At 39.4% G+C, this 18,214-nt stretch overlaps 1 protein-coding gene across 6 annotated transcripts in view; it reads right to left on the bottom strand.

The window, feature by feature from the left end:
- Nucleotides 1-18,214, bottom strand: part of TRPC3 (transient receptor potential cation channel subfamily C member 3) — a 71,589-nt gene that overhangs the window by 36,065 nt on the left and 17,310 nt on the right. For all 6 annotated transcript variants that reach the window (XM_070474906.1, XM_020913179.2, XM_070474901.1 and 3 more), the window contains exons 2-3: nucleotides 13,113-13,884; nucleotides 6,800-6,988 (exon numbers count right to left, since the gene is read on the bottom strand). In XM_070474906.1, coding sequence (XP_070331007.1) covers nucleotides 6,800-6,988; nucleotides 13,113-13,884 — 961 coding nt within the window. The remainder of the gene's footprint in view (nucleotides 1-6,799; nucleotides 6,989-13,112; nucleotides 13,885-18,214) is intronic.

Below are 18,214 nucleotides of genomic sequence, written 5' to 3'. Positions count from 1 at the left end.
TATTAGAACAGAGACTTGGAGTCCATGTACTTGCCAAGATAAACAATCAGCATTTAAAACAGTGTTAATTTTGAATGTTGGTCCAAATGTCTTGGGGTCTGGATGATCCCAAGTGGGACAGATGTAAATAAAAGGCAGTCCTGTGACTCCAGCCAGGCTCAGCTTAGGAATAGGATGGTGCATTCAGAGAAATCTACAGGTGGAGTATACAATGTCATCAAACCAGATTAACACTTGGGAAGTCAACATGCACTTTTTTTTTAAAATAGGTCAAGGTTTCTGTAAAACAGAAAATCCACATGAAGTTAAAAGGCACTTGGACATGTGTTCGTATGAAACTGATGGACACATTCCCCTTTGGTGAGTGTCCAGCTCTTCTTTCCTAGGTTTCAAACTCCTGAGTACAGAAATATTAACGTTGTAGCATGGCTCCCTCTTCTTGCTCTCCATCCTTGAGCTAATCTTTACATTTAAATCTGTAAATGCTCTGTGGCATTAATTATACTGTGCAGGGTTTACAAAGCTCTAAAGACTTGGTGGAAATCAGTCCTTTACACATGGCCTTATGTAAAGATCAACCTTTGACCTGGTGTGACTTATATAATACAATGCAAACACTTAACATATGTTAAATGCTAGCAAAAATCATGGTGTTTGTACCTCATTAGTTATACTTTAAAATTCAGCTTAAAATAAAATAAAATAAAATTCAGCTTAATTCAGGTGTATCTCATAGTATTAATTCTACCTTTTTATTTCTTTTTATAAAATTTTATTGGAGTATAGTTGACTTACAATGCTGCATACATTTCAGGTGTACAGCAAAGTTAACCAGTTATACATATACCCATTTTTTTCTTTTAGATTCTTTTTAAAGATCATTTTATTTAGTTATTTATTTATTGGCTGTGCTGGGTCTTCTTGCTATGCAGGCTTTCCACTAGTTGTGGTGAGTAGGGGTACTCTTTAGTTGCAATGCATGGGTTTCTCATCGGATGTGGCTTCTCTTGCTGTGGAGCACGGGCTCCAGGACTTCAGGCTCATGAGATGTGGCTCCTGGGCTCCAGAACACAGGCTCATGAGCTGTGGCACACAGACTTAGTCGCTCTGCATCCTGGGGGATCTTCCAGACCAGGAATGGAACCCATGTCTCCTGCATTGACAGGCAGATTCTTCACCTCGGAGCCACCAGGGAAGCCCTTTCTTAGGTTCGTTTCCCATATAGACCACTACAGAGTACTGAGCACAGTTCCCTGTGTAGCAGTTTCTTATTAGTTATTAACATCTATTTAATATATACGCCAGTCCCAATATCCCAATTTATCCCTTCCCGCTCTTAGCCCTGGTAACCATAATCTTGTTTTCTACACCGGTGATTGAGATCATAATACAGCACCATATGGCATCTGTTGATTCCTTTTAATCCACAGAAAGAAAACACAAATAGATAGTTTCCTGTGACAATTTAAAATCCTAATACAAGCACAGAAGGAACAGTTTTTAAAAGAAAATAAAACCAATATAATAGTAGTAAATGAGGGCAAAGAAGCTAATCCCCTTAGGAGATGAGTTTTGCTGTTTTCAATGACTTTCAAAATAGGGCAGTAACCTTTATCTCTTAAAAGTGTTTTACCTCCTAAAAAATCTCTTTGTGCCTCCATACCAGTCATAGCAAGCTAAATAAAATTTGTATGCAGTTTCCTAACTTCAGTGGACCAATAAATTGAAACCATTACAGAAATAATACCCTTATTTGAGGTTTTCTGATTTAAAGGGAAAATGCTTGCCATACAAGAAAAATCTCAGTCTTCCAGTGGAATAAAACTACCGGAGCATAGAGAACAACCTTTATTCTCTGTCAAATAACTGATAGATTATAAACTGAGCCACCAATAGGGGCAGCTGATAAATTTCAACTTAAATAAAATTCACATTACACTGTCTTCTTTACCAAATTAGCTTTTCCAAGAACTATATTCACGGGAATACTGTTGTACAGAAACATGCTAGGAACACTCTGTTTTTGTTTTTATTGCTGGAGCCACAGTTTATAATATTTAAAAGCAAATATTCTCGTGAACAGAAACTAGGTCAGTCATCTTTTTAAAGTTCTTTGAATTGTGAAGAACTCTGCTATAAAGTCGAGATTGGCACAATACTGTAAATCAATCATGCTTCAAAAATATAAAAATTTTAAAAATCCTGAAAACTTATACTGTACATGTTTTCTGTATTTCAAACCTACTGAGTGCAAAATGCTGCTACCAGGAGCTAACCCGCTGTTAGCACTCCGTGCCGGGCACACACCTGGCAAAGGTTTGATATGCAGAACCCATTCCCGCTCTGGCCAGCACATTCAGCCCAAAGTCTCTGCAGTGGATTTACCACTCTTTCATTGCATTGCTCAATTTCTGGACTTTCTTTGCACATTTTATGCAAATACAGTGGATAATTTTAGGTGTCTATGTGGCTGCATATCTCTTTTCTAGATGATCTTTCTATAGTTAAACCTAATCTCACTGTTGGAGGAAACAGAGGAAGGGGGAAGAACTCAGGAAAGTTCTCCTCTTTCTCAAGAGCTTGGTTTTCCAGATTCAATGGTCCATCAAGTTCTGGTATCTTTTATCTTTGTCACAGGCTTCCTTAAAATACACAAGGCTCACTTGAGGGAGGCAGGACTCCTGTTATTTCTATGTGTGGGTATGGATTGATATTAATCCACAAGTCAGAGGATAGAGGTACAGTCATAATTAGAGCTCGGGACTTTTGGGGGGTAGCAAATAATCCATTACTCTAATTGGAAAACGACGAATGGTTTTGCCTAAAAGTTACTTTTCTTGTACTTATTTTCAAAAACCAAATTTCACCCTCCACTCTGTTCCATTCTCTTTTGTAGAATAATGTGTGTAACTGCAAACAGTAACAATATTTACTATCTTTTAGTTGTATGATTTACCTTAGAGACCCCTCAGAAGTAACTCAGAGATGAATAATCTTCAACATCCACTCCCTCATAAAGAACACCTTATTGTTCATCCCCACCAGTACAGTATGATTGCTCATTTCACTAAAAGCACTGAGAATTGTAATTTTTTTATAATTTTTACTTTTTTAATAATTTGAGTGAGGAAAGATGGTATTTATATGGTAATATGCATCTCATATTACTAGAGGGTTTGAAATTTTGAAATACATTTGTTAGCCATTTGAATTTTCTTTTCTGTGAATTACCTACCTATAGAAGCTTTTTGCTTAGTTTTCTATAGACCTCTGGAAATTTTCCCTATAAATTTGCTTGTGCACTTTGGTTATCAAGAGTATCATTCCTGGGACTTCCCTGGTGGTCCACTGCTTAAGAATCTGCCTGCCAATGTAGGGGACACGAGTTCAGTCCTTGGTCTGGGAAGATCCCCCATGCCTCAGAGCAACTGATCCCACATGCCACAGCTATTGGACTCACGCATCCCAGAGCTGGTGCTCTGCAAAGAGAGAGGCCCGAGCACCACAACTAGAGAGTAGCCCCTGCTTGTGGCAACTAGAGAAAGCCTACAGGCAGCAATGAAGACCCAGTGTGGCCAAAAATAAATAAATAATTTTTTAAAGGGAAAGGAATGACCTGTTTAAAAAAAAAAAAAAGAATATCAATCCTCTGTCTCTCTAAGTTATACTATAGAGAAAAATTCTCCTAGTTTGCCCTTCTCCTTTTTATGATCTTTCTGATGTACAGAGGTTTTAAGTTACATATAGTCAAATAATTTATATTTTTGTTTTCTATTTCTACTGCTTTTATACTGAAAAAATCTTTTCCCACATAAACGTTAAACTCATGTTCAGGCTTCAATTCATATCTTTTGTGTTTTCATTTTCTTGATTAACTGTCATTGAGTCTCTAAGGCTTGGGGTGAACTCATAGTGATTCCTAGGGAAGACCTAAGCCCTGGGAACTCTGAGCTTAGAAAGAACTCAATAGACCCAGAATCGCAATTGGAAGCAGATATTGGAAAGATGGCAGAAGAGACATCTTGAGTTTCTTAGGGGACCTAAATAATTTAACATTATATAAAACTGGTTTCCTTGGTGGAATTATGGACTGATTTGAATAAATATGTTTATTAAATTACAAGGGGAAAAATTTCACAATGAAGTATCTTGAAATCCCAATGCCATGCATGTAGCTATGCTCAATTTCAGTGCCATAGTCTGTAGGGTTCATGAATATTACAACCCAAGAGGTTATTTCACTTGGGGACTAGAAAGGAGATGATGGGAAAAGGAAGTAGCAGAAGTGGGTGGAAGAAATTTTGCTCCTTGCTAGATGGAGATGGGTGAGTGTTGAGTGAAGAATGAAGGAAGCTTTGGAGAGAAAGAAAGAAAGAGGATCTGGGGCTTTGGGGACATTACAGAATAAACTTCTTATATACATTTATTGGGTGAAGATTCCAAATCAAAGATTTTAACTAATGCTCATTTTATAGCATAAAATAGACAAAACCAGAAGTACGTGCAAAGTCCTAAATCTTTCAGTTCCAGATACATTTTGCTGTTGTTTTCTGGTGGTTGACTGACAGGAAATTTATTATTAACTGACACCTCATACATTGTAACCCTACATATCAATTCATTTAAAATTAACATGCAAGAAGACATTCACTCTGGAAGACAGTTTGGTTAACAGAAGCATATCTGTAGATGAGCTGTCTCTGCTAATATGACACTTTGAAAGCAATGACAAAGAACCAGTGACAACTGAAATCAATTCTCTCCTCTCAGGAGCTAAAGGCAAGAGATGCCTGTTGCAAGGTCTGTGAATAAATGTCTAGTTTTCTAAAAACAGTTTAATATCAATCTTATTCAAAGCTATCTTTTTCTTCCAGTACAGCAAGATGTCAACTAGCATGCCTGCTCTGAGAGGGGCCAGTTGAGCCAATTCAATTACCTTGTTACTGACAATTTCTTGAAGTTATTTTACACCAACATTTAATGAGAATCTTCATATTTCACTTCTTATTAAGTAGAGGGGAGATCTGTCATTATGTGCTGACTATAATTTTGTGAAAACCACAATGTGGAAGTTCTCTACATTGTGGTAGAACTGTGTGTACACACACACACACACACAGATTACCCCATGTTCACCGGCTGCTAAGGTGCAAACACTGTCCTGGGTTCCCCTGGTCAGAGGCATGTGTGCATACCTCTGATTTGGAAGGAGCCTTTAACAACAGGCAGGACTCAGGAAGTCCTTTCTGTTGATAGGGAACTGACCCTCTACAGCAGAGGCAGAATTGTTCTGTTTGGGTCATAGAAACCTTTTTACCAGGTTAATTCTAGGCCTGGCTCTGGGCAAGGTTTCTGCAAGCACAGCTTAGATAATCTTGCTCTTCCACCTCTCAAAGAGTCTGTGAGCCTGCTAATATTTCTTACTCAATTCTTTTCTGTTTAAATTGGCTATAACCTACCACTAAGGACCAAACCAGCACAATAAACATGAAATGTCTTTGATGACTAAGAACTGAACTTAAGTATCATCATTCTTATTTATTTATTTCCACTGTGACAGGTTTAGGTTGTGGGTCTAGTTCCACAGCCAGGGATCAAACTGGGGTCCCCTGAATTGGGAGCACAAAGTTTTAGCCACTGTACCATCAGGGAAGTCTCAAGAGTCATCATTCTGAGAATGAATTTTCAAATGCAGAAATGTGATTAGCTAATAATTACTGAGCAATCACCAGGTATTAACACTATGCCTGTGCTAATTACTTTACTTGCATTAGCTCATGTAATCCTTAAAACAACTGAAATAGTAGTTGTCTCCACCACCAATAAGCAGAACGAGGTTTAGATTGATCAAGAGGTTTGCCCTGCCAGAGAAGACAAGTCAGGACTTGAACTCTTGCAAGTTAGCTCCAGGGTCTGCCCTCTTAAACACCACACCACACTGCAGGAACAAGAGAAGATTCCACTATACACAGATTGACCAGTTTGTGAACCCAGATCTACTCCTAACACTAGCTTACTTTTTCATGATTTAAAGTATAAAAATTTAAGTTATGTAAAATATGCATAAATGATTAGATTCTGAATAGCTGAGATTTTTATTATAAGTGGAACAACATAACTACAATTGATATGAATTATTTAAAGCCCCACACAAGTAGCAAATACATACATGTAACAGTTCTATCTGCAATACCCAGAGTAAAAAAGCAATCATAATTTTTATTTTTTTGGCAACTGCATAAAACTCCATAGCTGTATGATCTTAGACATGTCATTTAAGTCTGGTGAACCTCAGTGCCCTTATAGAATAAAAATCTCATCACCAAACACCTATTTTATAGATGAGATGCATAATAACAAAGGCTTGTCACAAGGTTAACATGAGTACATATGTAACAGTGCCTTACAAAAATGTATACAAGTAACAGATTTTATTATCATTAACCACATTGCTATGAGCAGTTTACAAATTTCTTTTGCATATCTTAATCCACTGAAATCCCACCAAAACCCTGATATAGGTATGAGGTATTATTCTCCTTTTATATGAGGAAAATGAAATTTAAAGAAATTTTATGATTTACCCAAGATCCGACAATGGATAAAAACTGGAAAAGATTGGAACTAGGTACTTGACTCAAAACTTCACCATGATACCATTTAATCTATTTAATAAAGGAAAAAATTTCTTTGTCAATAATATCTGTTTTTATTATTTAAAAACCTCTCCTGGGATTATGGCATAGTTGATATTACATGTTTATTTCAATATGGAGCTGGATGAAAGTAGGCCACTCACCTTTTTGACTTCATACTTAATGGCAAGTTTGACCCGACTCAGTGAAGCTTTGTGCCTGTGCATCTCCAGAGGATCTGCCGAATCCAGGTCTCCATTCAGAATGGCTTCTACCTCTTCTGAGTCTCTGCAAAGATCCAGCACACCCACCACGAAGTCTTTGCATTGCATAGAGAGCTTCCGATAGTCATTCTAAGAACAAGATGGTTAGAGTTTAATGCAGAGAATGTGCTTTAGTTCAATGGAAAGTGTTCAGGGGTTTTGTAAATTAGAAAAAGTCTACCTAACTCTGGGCAGGAAGTTTTAGCCCTCAGGAAGATGCAAGGTTTGTTGAGTTAGATACCAGCTGGATTTGCTTCCACCTCCCTCCTTAACCAGTACCTAATACATATAAGACAGTTCTGAAAATGGTGTGCAAGTAAGTAACTGGTTTTCATTAAGAAAGACTGGATAAATGTTTAATGCTGAAAGGCCAAAGTATCAAAAGAGTATCAAATTGCGTCTCTCTTGTACAGATAAACAGTAGTTTTCTTAAAGCCAAAACAAAGCCATTTCTATGATGAAAATTCCTTAAGTGGTGATCTGACATAGAAAACTGACTATACATGAAAATAACCTGTCTGGTTTACTATCCATTGCCTTATTGGAGACAGCACTTTTCAAACCGTAGTCCTCAGGCCAGCAGCCTCAGTAACACCTGGACATGTGTTAGAAACATAAATTCTCAGACTCCACCCAAGACATCCTGATTAGAAATTGACAATGAGGGGCAGCAATGTGTCAACACACTCTCCCAGTGTTTCTGACACACACTTGTGTTTGAGAATGACGGTTTATAGTGAAAGCAAAGAGGAGGACAGGTACCAACACAGAGGGTATTTTTTCCTTGTTTGTCTGAAGGGCACATTATCACATCCTGTAGAACCAGGAGAGAAATGTCTGATTATATATCATTGAATTCTCAACGGTTGCAGAATATCAATACCTGAGAGAAAATTTTTCAGGCCACTGGAACTAACACCTTGCTAAAAATAATCTGTGAATCTTTAATTTCATTAGCATATTTATATAGTGCCATGAACTGGTAGCAGGCATTTGTCAGCATTCCCTGCTACCTTCTGAATGGCGCTCTATTTCCAGCCCATTGGTTCCAATCCAGGTGTTAATGACCATCTCTCAGGAAAATGTCTTACTTCTGCAACCCCCAGTTCCACTTCTACAACTTTCACTAAAATCAGGAAAATTAATAATAATAATGATAATATTATCAGATGATAATCTAGTTCGGTTCACTTGAGGAAAATAGAATTCCTCGTTTCAACATGTCCTGAGATACTGTACATGTCTAATAACTGGGTAGCATTTAGGATGGCAGAATTTCTCAGTTTCCAAATATCATACTTAAAATATTTAAATCATCTTCATACAACATGAAAAATTTCCATTTTTCCCCTTAAATAATTAACTTGATTTGATGTGCAAAAATCACTGCACCAACTAAGGTAAACACGAAGAGGAAAGACTGTTTAAAGCCTACACAGACTAGAATAGTTTCCATTTCAGATATCAGAAATTCAGATAAAGAAGAGTTGCAGTTAATCCTTTTCCCCTCATAAGGGAACAAATAAAATGAATAAAAACTTCAGTCTTTGGTTTCCATTCAAGTTTGGTACCATGCAACTGATAAAATTAATAAAATGTTCAATCTCTGGTTTCTATGCAGAGTGTCAGTTAAATATCCATCTGCCTTCCATTCCTGGAAGACTAATGAAATATTTTATTATAGCATCCAGAAGAAGTATTAAATCCATGTCTGTTTCCATATAAAGCTCCCCTTTTAGTACATTTTTTAAATGAAATTTCCTCCTGTTACTCGTCAGTTCAGACTGTTCTATAAGATTTGATACGACACAGGATGGCCGATTCTCCATTGATCAGAAGTAAAAAAAGACTTTTCTCTTCTCAAATAAAACATAGAAACCACTTCTGCGGTTAACACCCAAATACTAACTCATTATCTTTAAAATTATAACCTGTAAATTATCTGATATTAAAGAAAGCTTTGTGCTTCTTTTTCACATCCACTAAAACATCAGTCAGGAAGCAAAAAACAAATAAGTTGCAAGGACAACACTTTGTTTTTGTAACAATTTAATCATTTCCTCCTGGAAGAAATCTGCTATCCAAGTACAGAAAATAATCAGAGATGGAGGTAATGGCGATTTCTTCTATTGGGCTTACAGAATACCATTTCGCCAATATATGCAGAGCTCCCAGGGAACCCTGGCAGCTGACTCCATCAGTTCTACCATGAGGTCCTGTCTCTCACTACTTCACAACTCAGACCTTTCGTCTGGTCCAAATTTTCTAGTGATCTTCTCTAAATTTAGTTTGGCTTGGTTATCTTTCTTGTGTGACTTTTCCATTACCACGGTCCTCCACAAATTTACCAGATGGGTCTGCAGCCCACTTTACAGAGCAGAAACTCAAAATCTGAAAGGCCTGCTCAAGCCAGAGGAAGAACATTGAAGCCTGGGCCTCATCACAACCTGTCTGCAGCTTTCAGGAGATTTTTAACGTTCATGGTTTAATCCCTTTTAATTCTTAACAGGAAAACTAAAATTCAACTCTAAGCAGGTTTGCTCCTGTCAGATCCCCTCCCTAATAATAAAAGAGGCAGGACAGTGTAGTGGTTAAAAGGGTAAATCCGAAACCAGACTTCCTGGATTTGAATACTGGTTCCACCACTTCCTAGCTGTGTGACCTTATAGAAGGTGAGAACTCTCTGATGAGAATAAGCCTATCTATTACTGCTGCTGGGCTTCCCTAGTGGCTGAGGTAAAGCCTCTGCCTCCAGTGTGGGAGACCTGGGTTCAATCCCTGGGTGGGTTAGATCCGCTGGAGCAGGGCATGGCAATCCACTCCAGTATCCTTGCCTAAGAAATCCCATGGGCAGAGGAGCCTGGCAGGCTACAGTCCATGGGGTCACAAAGAGTCAGACATGACTGAGCGACTCAGCACAGCACAGCAAAGTACTGCTGCTATGAGGATTAAATGCTTTGAGTGGGCTTGGTCCACATCAACTACAGAATTGCTTCCACGTTACCAGGTACAGCATGTTACATAGAAGAGCTAGAACTGGGACTCAAGGCACCCAAACCTAGGCTTAGCAGATGGTACGTTGGCTATTGTCTTTGTTTTCTCACTTGTGAAACGAGAGGTCTGTATAGGCGGATGATTCCTAGAGTATTTTCCTGCTATCAAATGCTACCTTGCTTTTGGACTACATTCATTTTCCTCTTCCTTACTGTCTTACTGTCATATAACTTGAAATTGTTGTTCTACTTTACAAAGGGAAAATCTGAGGCACAGGGAAAGCACAATGCCTTTTTTTAAAGTGCATCATTGATTCAGAATTAGGAAATTTCAGCTTAATAAATGGCTAGCTTCCTCGCCACTGACATTTGGAAGATGAGACATGGAGCTTAGCCTCTCCAACACTCCGTTTCTCAGAACAGCTTCAGACAGCATTTGCACATTGAAAACACTTCTTTAATAACCTGTCACCAAGCTGTCCTCCACTCATCTATCTAAATCTATATCCTCGAATGTCCAACTCTTGGGATAATAACCTTCATATGTTTTTGACACCATGCACCTGTACTCTTCAAGGACCTTTGAAGACTGCACGATGGCTGAGAACCTCCTCTGAAGCACCTAAGTGATGGCAGTCTGAGGGATGAGATACTGGGTCTTACAGGCCACTGATAAGATGAATACTCATACGAATTTGAAATGGAAAAAAAATCATGTCTTTTTCACTAGGGAATGTGTTTGTTTGTTTGTTTTATTTCAAGGCTAGCACTTTAAGCTCAAAGTCTTTATGCAAAGAATATAATGAACACCATGGAATAGGGCAGATTAAGTGACCCTGACTCAGAAATAAGCTTTACTTCCTGCCCTTTCAGGGGAGGCAGTCTCTGGGTCAGTGCTGTGAAACCACTATTTTTTCTGTCTAAAGTCCTGACAGATGGACATGAGTGTGGGATGAGAAGGCAAAGCGATGAAAAGCAGACAGATAAGAAAAGAAAAGGATAACAAAATAAGAAAAGGATAACAAGAACAAGTGAATATGGTAAGAAAAGAAACATTTAGTCAGGAGAGAGAGACCTGTAGTCCTACGAGACCATAACTTACAAAGAACTGTCTGTATTTTGCCTTTGAAATGGTTACACTACAAAAACACCTTCCATATAATTCAGAAAAAAGGAACCGTGAGATTTCAATGAGTTTTGCATACCCTTAGATAGCTGGCAGCTTTATGGATGCCTTCTTAAACTCAGTTGTGTTTTCTCCTCCTTTTGCCTCTTCATTTGTAATCATTTCTCATCTTTGAAAGGTTATCAGAGGTGCCTCTTTATGTCAGGGTAAAGGAGATTCCATGTATTATCAATATGGGTTTAGTAGCATCAAGGGGAGAACTATGAATAACACATTTTCTTAACATTACTTCACTGAGACTACTTCTCTGGGCAGAATTACCTATGTCACCATCTTCTGTTAATTATTAAAACATAATCTAGGAAAATATTTGCAGAATTTCTTATATAGACTTTCAGTACATACCAAGAAAAATGCATAAAAACAAGCTTTGAGTGACCCTTGGAATAGTAAAATAATAAATTTCGCATTATACTTTTTATGAAAAGTGAAAGTGTTACTTAATCCTGTCTGACTGTTTGCTGTAGCCCACCAGCCTCCTCTAATCATGGGATTCTCCAGGCAAGGATACCGGAGTGGGTAGCCATCCCCTTCTTCAGGGGATCTTCCTCACCCAGGGATCAAAGCCAGTTCTCCTGCGTTTCAAGCGAATTCTTTACCATCTGAGCCACCAGGGAAGCCCATACTTCTTATTACTATGATGAAATAAAGTGACATTTAGACTTTTATCTGAATGCACTTCTTTTCAAACAGAATTTGAAGTTAGGAATTTGCTCTACCTTAGCTCTGTAAAAAAAATAATAATAATAATAATTCATTTTAGGTACAAGGAAATAAATCTTTTCAAATACCACATAAGGAATCTTTTCAAAGGGAGTAGATAGATATAGGTGATACTTATTTCCTTCTTTGTATTTTCCCACATTTTCCAAATTTTCACAATAAATATGCACAGCCTTCATATAAGAAAGAATTTAATGGAATAACAAATAAAATCATACTAAGACCAGATCTCCACCAGCACAAGATGAGTGTTGATGGATGTCGAGGAAATCTGGTATATACGGAAGGGAAAATCCCCCAAAAATTTTCCTACCATTTTCTTTCAACTAGTTAACTTGAATTATATTGCTAGTTGCATTTGTGTGACTCTCAATAAGTAAGAAAGACTGCAATAAAACCTAAAAAACAGAACATTTGCTTTTTCTGTGATCTGACACCACGACACTAAAAAAAATTAACTCAGCATCCAAAAAATAATCCAAGCAACTGATGCCTAGAATCATCCTCTTTGGTGGATAATGGGAATCAAGAGCCTGCTAGAAAACAGTCTGACTTTCACCAGATCTTCAAAGTCTCCTTCTGCCCTAGATTTAATAGCAGAACCATCTGAAATGCATAGGAAAATGTAACAATTAAACAATGTTCCACTATTAATGTATAGTTGTTAATAAAAATAAATAATACTGTTGACTGGAGATGATGTCCAGAAAAAAGTTCACTCATAAAAAAATCTACTAAAGCAAACCACTTTTCTGTCTTTACATTTCTGGGTTGACCTGATGTCCACAGCTCACCATTCTGAATATTGTAGATTTCAATCGAGGATTTCAGTTGCAGACACTTTTGTCATAAACAAAATGACTTTAGTCATTCATTTAAAATTTTATACTAGTCTTTTCACTAAAGGGATATACAAATGTTTGGGCCAATAAACAGTGCATACAAAACTATTTCTATATTGGGTGCCACCATACAACTAACTACAAAAGAGGAAGAACTGGGAAGGAAGACCATAACCAAATCCCTCCTTCAACAAAAGAGAAGTCTCGTGTACTACTTAACGCCTAACCAGAACACAGAGCCCCACCATCATTAGAGCTCTCTGATCCAGTATATACCCACCACTGAAACAAATTTATCACAGCACCAGGCTGAGAAGAGAAAAATCATCAGATCATTTCTGAACGACGCTCCCGATCCCTTGAGATTTTAGATCCACTGGGCAAAACTGATTTGGGAGCAGACTGCAGAAGGCGCCTCGCCGGGAAGTGGAAGAGGGCGCGGAGCAGCCGCGGTGGAGCGCGCAGCTTACCTTGAACTCCTTCTCTATGTTGGCCAGCTTGGCCAGCTCGTTGCTGAGCTCCAGGGCAGTCAGCACAGGGTCCTCGCTCGACAGGGACAGATAAGCCGGACTGGCCAGCCCCTTGTAGGCATTGATCCTTGAGCGCGAGTGGCTGAAAGAGTCGTGCCGCTGCTTCTCCGCGCAGTCCCCGCACTTGCAGAAATAGTCGTGCGGCCGCTCGATCCTGGCGCCCTTCATCAGTAGCATGTGCACCACCTCGTACTTCTGGCAGTGCGCCGCCAGGATGATGGGGGTGATGTCCGGGGAGAAGCGTGTGCCGTCCTCGTCGTAGGCGTAAAAGTCGTCGTCCTGCAGCTCCTGCTCGCAGGGGCTCAGGGTTAGGCGCTTGCTGGCCGCGAACCCGGGGTGGTTGAGGATGGCCTCCACGATGCGCACGTAGCCCTTGCTGATGGCCAGCAGCAGGGCGTCGCCGATGCGTGCCAAGTTCTCCTTCTTGAGCAGCAGCTCGGTCACCTCCAGGTGCTCATTGCCCACGGCCAGCTGCAGCGCGTTCTGGCCCATGTAGTCCACGCAATTGACGTTGAGCGTCTTGGACTCCTCCAGCATCTTGCGCACCACGGGGATGTTGCCATACTCGGCCGCGTCGAGGAAGCGCTCCTCCTCTGCAGTGAGGCTGGTACCCCGGTCGTTGAACATGAAGGCCGGTCCCCGGACCGCTTGGCGCCGGCCCTTCTCCCGCATCGCCGTCTTGCGCCTCAGTGACGGGCTCTCCTCCATTGACCTAATCAGCAGCAGCAACAACAAAACCCCAGCTGTTGAGTATTAGGGCATATCGCTTCTTCCCACATATCGTGCCATTTCTGGAGTGCAGGGCACACACACGGCGGGTCTGTGGCCTGAGGACCGCCAGGTCAGATGCTAGGACTCGCCTGAAGTTTACACCTGCACCCAATCAGGGCTGCTAGAACCCAGCGAGCAGAAACCCTGCAGAACAAGAGTTCGTGTTCCGCAGAGCAGCCATCACCAACCTTTTTGGCACCAGGGACCTGTTTTGTGGGAGGCAATTTTTCCCCCAGGGTGGAGGGGATGGTTTCCGGATGATTCAAGCACATTACATCTATTGTGCACTTTATTGCTCATCTAATGCCCTGGCTGATCTGACCCGAGGTTGGGGACCCCTGCCATAGAGAATGACATTCACAAGGAATAATAACATAAACGATTTCCAGGTCTCCCTTTGTGACCCTGATAAAGACAGGAACTCATCATACCTGTGGGAATAAACTTACTGCTGCTTTAAAAAGTCTTGAATATAGGGACAAACAGGTACTTGGCACCAAAGCACTAGGCTTGAAAGCTAAAGATATTAAATTTTTCAAGAATTAGGCCAGAACAATCCTCTCAAGTCATTGCATATTTTTAACTAAATAAGATCATTGACACACGCACACAAAGTCCAGTATTTAGGCCAAGTACTATCTTTCAGGATCTTAGATTTTCTATCTTTTCTATTACGGGTATCCCAACATACTCCCCCACCCTCCAAAAAACTTACAAAATTCTTTTTTTTTTTTTTTTTTTAGTGATACAGACAAGATTTAGCAATTATAAAATGAGAATTCAGTCTAGATTTATTTTTGAAAATAACTGTGCCTTTGTAATAGGAGTTGTTTAATGACCTATATTATGTAGGTCTCTCTGAACTAAAAGGATATATAGTGATTTATGGTTTAAAAAATCACAAGTAGTACTTTATGAATAAGGCAGTGTTAGTCACTCAGTTGTATCCAACTCTTAGCGACCCCATGGATGTAGCCCACCAGGCTCCTCTGTCCATGAAATTCTCTAGGCAAGAATACTGGAGTGGGTAGCCATTCCTTTCTCCAGGGGATCTTCCCCAGCCCAGGGATAGAACCTGGGTCTCCTGCATTGCAGGCAGATTCTTTACCATCTGAGCCACCAGGAATAAAGCAACAGGGCACAAATTGTGTATCCAGAATAACATGCACTGAGATCCTAACACCTACCATGTTAGTTAAGATTTAGATGCATTATAAAATTCATGTCATTAATTGATATGTACAGCAATTTGAGTTCATTTTTAAATTTCTGTGATGCTGGGTAAATAATTTCATTTCCTTGGGCTCCCTTACCCCAGATGTAAAATGGAAATTTATAAAAGGCTCCTGATTTTCCTCAAGGGCTCATGAATAAAAAGCATTTTTGAAAGTTCTGAGTCTCTAAAAATGATGCTAAACAAGCAATATAATTTTTAACATGGTGATTATTTTTAATAGTTAATGGCTATTATTATAAATACACATCTGCACCTTAACCCAGTACTAACATTCTTACTGATTGAAATGATTAAGGTAACTTCATTTTTAAAAATCTGTGATTTTTATCTTTTGTATGAATTAAAGGTACCAGTTAAACTCTTTCACATTACTGACCTTTGAATAAGAATAAGAGTTACAAGTTAAAAGTGAACATCTGGGGGAAATATGCTTTCCTTCTATAATATATATTCCAGAAATACCTTCTACCCATTAGCATTCACATAGTCAGGGGTTGAAAACTAACTTGAGAAGACATTGGCCTCTCTCAGGGTCTGGAAATGGACGTTAGGGAGCATCTCTAGCTGGTGAATTCAGAGGTGGGCACCAGCATTCACTCAGTTCTTAGCTCTGTGGGCCTCAAACTAAGAAAGGAGCACTGAAGCTACTGGCAGAGATTTCCCAGATAGATACCAAGGAAATGTGGCCAGGCAAACCTACAGAAGTAAGGAAACCAAAGATGTTCCTGGACAAGCTTGTAAACTTGTCCAAGGGCAGGGGGGTGCTGTGACTGACCCCTCGTTCTAACTGCTCAATTAGTATCAGGTGGTTAACTTTCGAAAACTAAGTACATACACAGTCATACACACACACACATGTACCCACACACACACCTATTCGTGGGAGTTTCTAGAAAGCAATACAAGAAGCCTTTCATTGTATTTATACCTGGGGCTCTGGGGAGTAGAACTAAGGAGCCACAGGGGAAGGGAGAGTTTACTTTAAACTTATACCCTTTTACACATTTTGAATAGTTTTAACCATAGTTGAATATTTTTATTAAAAATAAAATTTATGCTTAAATTAAAAAAATCTTCATCCCTTAGTTGACAAAAGTTTTAAAAATATAAGTACATACCAGCAATCATTATATTATAATGCTTCTGAAGCTAAATAAACGCCATGTGTTTTTGTTGTTCAGTTCCTAAGTCGACCGTGTCTGACTCTTTGCGACCCCATGGGCTGCGGCATACCGGGTTCCTCTGTCCATGGGATTTCTCAGGCAAGAATACTGGAGTGGGTTGACATTTCCTTCTCCAGGGGATCTTCCTGACCTAGGGATCGAACCCACATCTCCTGCATTGGCAGGTGGGCTCTTTACCACTGAGCCACGAGGATAGCCCAAATGCCATTGGCTTGACCATTATTAGGTGTGATGTGTAAGAATAATGGAGTGAGGTGTGTAAACTATGCGGTGTGTGTGGGAAACCAGGAGGTTCAAGGCTGGGTTGGGGAGGCCTGTGTTTGTGTGTGGTTTTTGTGCTGTGTGTATGTGCCTTTGTATAATGATAATTTTCAGGTGGACAAGAACTGGAAAATAGCATTCATTGAACTGCATAGAAGAGACGTTTGTTTCAAGACCAAACTCTATGAAAAGGGTTTTTTTTTTTAAATCTTAAAAACATTGTCACTGTAAAAAGTTGACATACTCACTTATTACATTAGTGGTACTGACTTCATTAGATCAATATTTTACTATTAAACTGGCACTCTTCAAATGGCTAGAATTTCCATCTTGTATAAATGATGAATTTTGTGCTTACTATTGATAATATATTGACATTATTCATGACTACAGAATATATATGCAGAATGTGTTAAGTCTGTGGAATTCCAATCTATCCCAGATGGGTTATCTTTGGGGAAATAAACTCATTATCAAAGTGTCACATCTGACTAGAATGGGGTTTCTTACCTAATGACTGCTACCCACAAAGATAATCACTCATAAAATCCTACATTTTCTCCCCAAAGACAGTGATCTGAAAATACCAGAAAATGACTCTTTCAAAGTTTTTTTCTTTGCATTTCTTAGTAAAGTTTTTTTTCTTAGTTATCTCTTCTTCTTTTGGAACCTATACCTCCATTTTGTGCATTTAAGCCAAAATGTGGGGTTTTAATACTATACAACACAAGTCACATGAGTCATTTTGATTTTGTCTTTAAAAGATTCTAACACTGAGTTAAGTGTGAAGTAAGATTTTTCAGCTGGAACAAATTATACTGCTCTTTCAAAATAAAAGTACTGTGAATGTTACTTGTTTTCATTTGTGAATCCACATAAGAAGTGTCTTTTTTTTAAACCTTTCCTTACAGTATTAAGATAAGCTTCATTAATCCAAACTGATAAAATGGTATGAGTCACAATCAATTCCCCCATAAGGCATAAACGTGGCCCAAATCTCAGATGGTTTTGACAAAGCATCTCCTCCAGGATGGAAAGTAAAGAAGGGGTAAGGGTGAATGGGAGAGGATGTCTACCTTTAGTAATGCTAACAATAAAATCATTTTGCCAGACATGTTTTTACCTTTAAATCCCCATGCAGTGGATCAACTCATCTAGCACCACAAGGGTAAATCGGATAGGGCCTTCCTTCTGGTAAGAGCATTGGAGAACCACTGACCTAAATCAATTGCCCTACAAGCATCAGCTCCTTCAGAGCTGATACAGATGGCTGGTAACATTAGATTACTCTGGACTGAACTGTGTGTCCCCACACATCCACATGTTGAAGCTGTAACCCCCAATGCAGGCTTGCCTGGTGGCTCACTGTCTGAACCTGCCTGCCAACGCAGGAGATGCAGATTCGATTCCTGAGTTGAGAAGATCCCCTGGAGAAGGAAATGTCAACCCACTCCAGTATTCTTGCCTGGGAAATCCCATGGACAGAGGAGCCTGGCAGGCTACAGTCCATGGGGTTGCAAAGAGTTGGACACAACTTAGCGACTAAACAACAAAAGTCCCAATATGGTATCTGGAGATTAGGTCTTTGG

This window comes from Odocoileus virginianus, chromosome 12 (genome assembly GCF_023699985.2).
Source record: "Odocoileus virginianus isolate 20LAN1187 ecotype Illinois chromosome 12, Ovbor_1.2, whole genome shotgun sequence".
NCBI classification, from domain to species: Eukaryota; Metazoa; Chordata; class Mammalia; order Artiodactyla; family Cervidae; genus Odocoileus; species Odocoileus virginianus.
The sequence above is the reverse complement of the archived record's forward strand: the minus strand, read 5'-3'. Positions and strand labels throughout refer to the sequence as shown.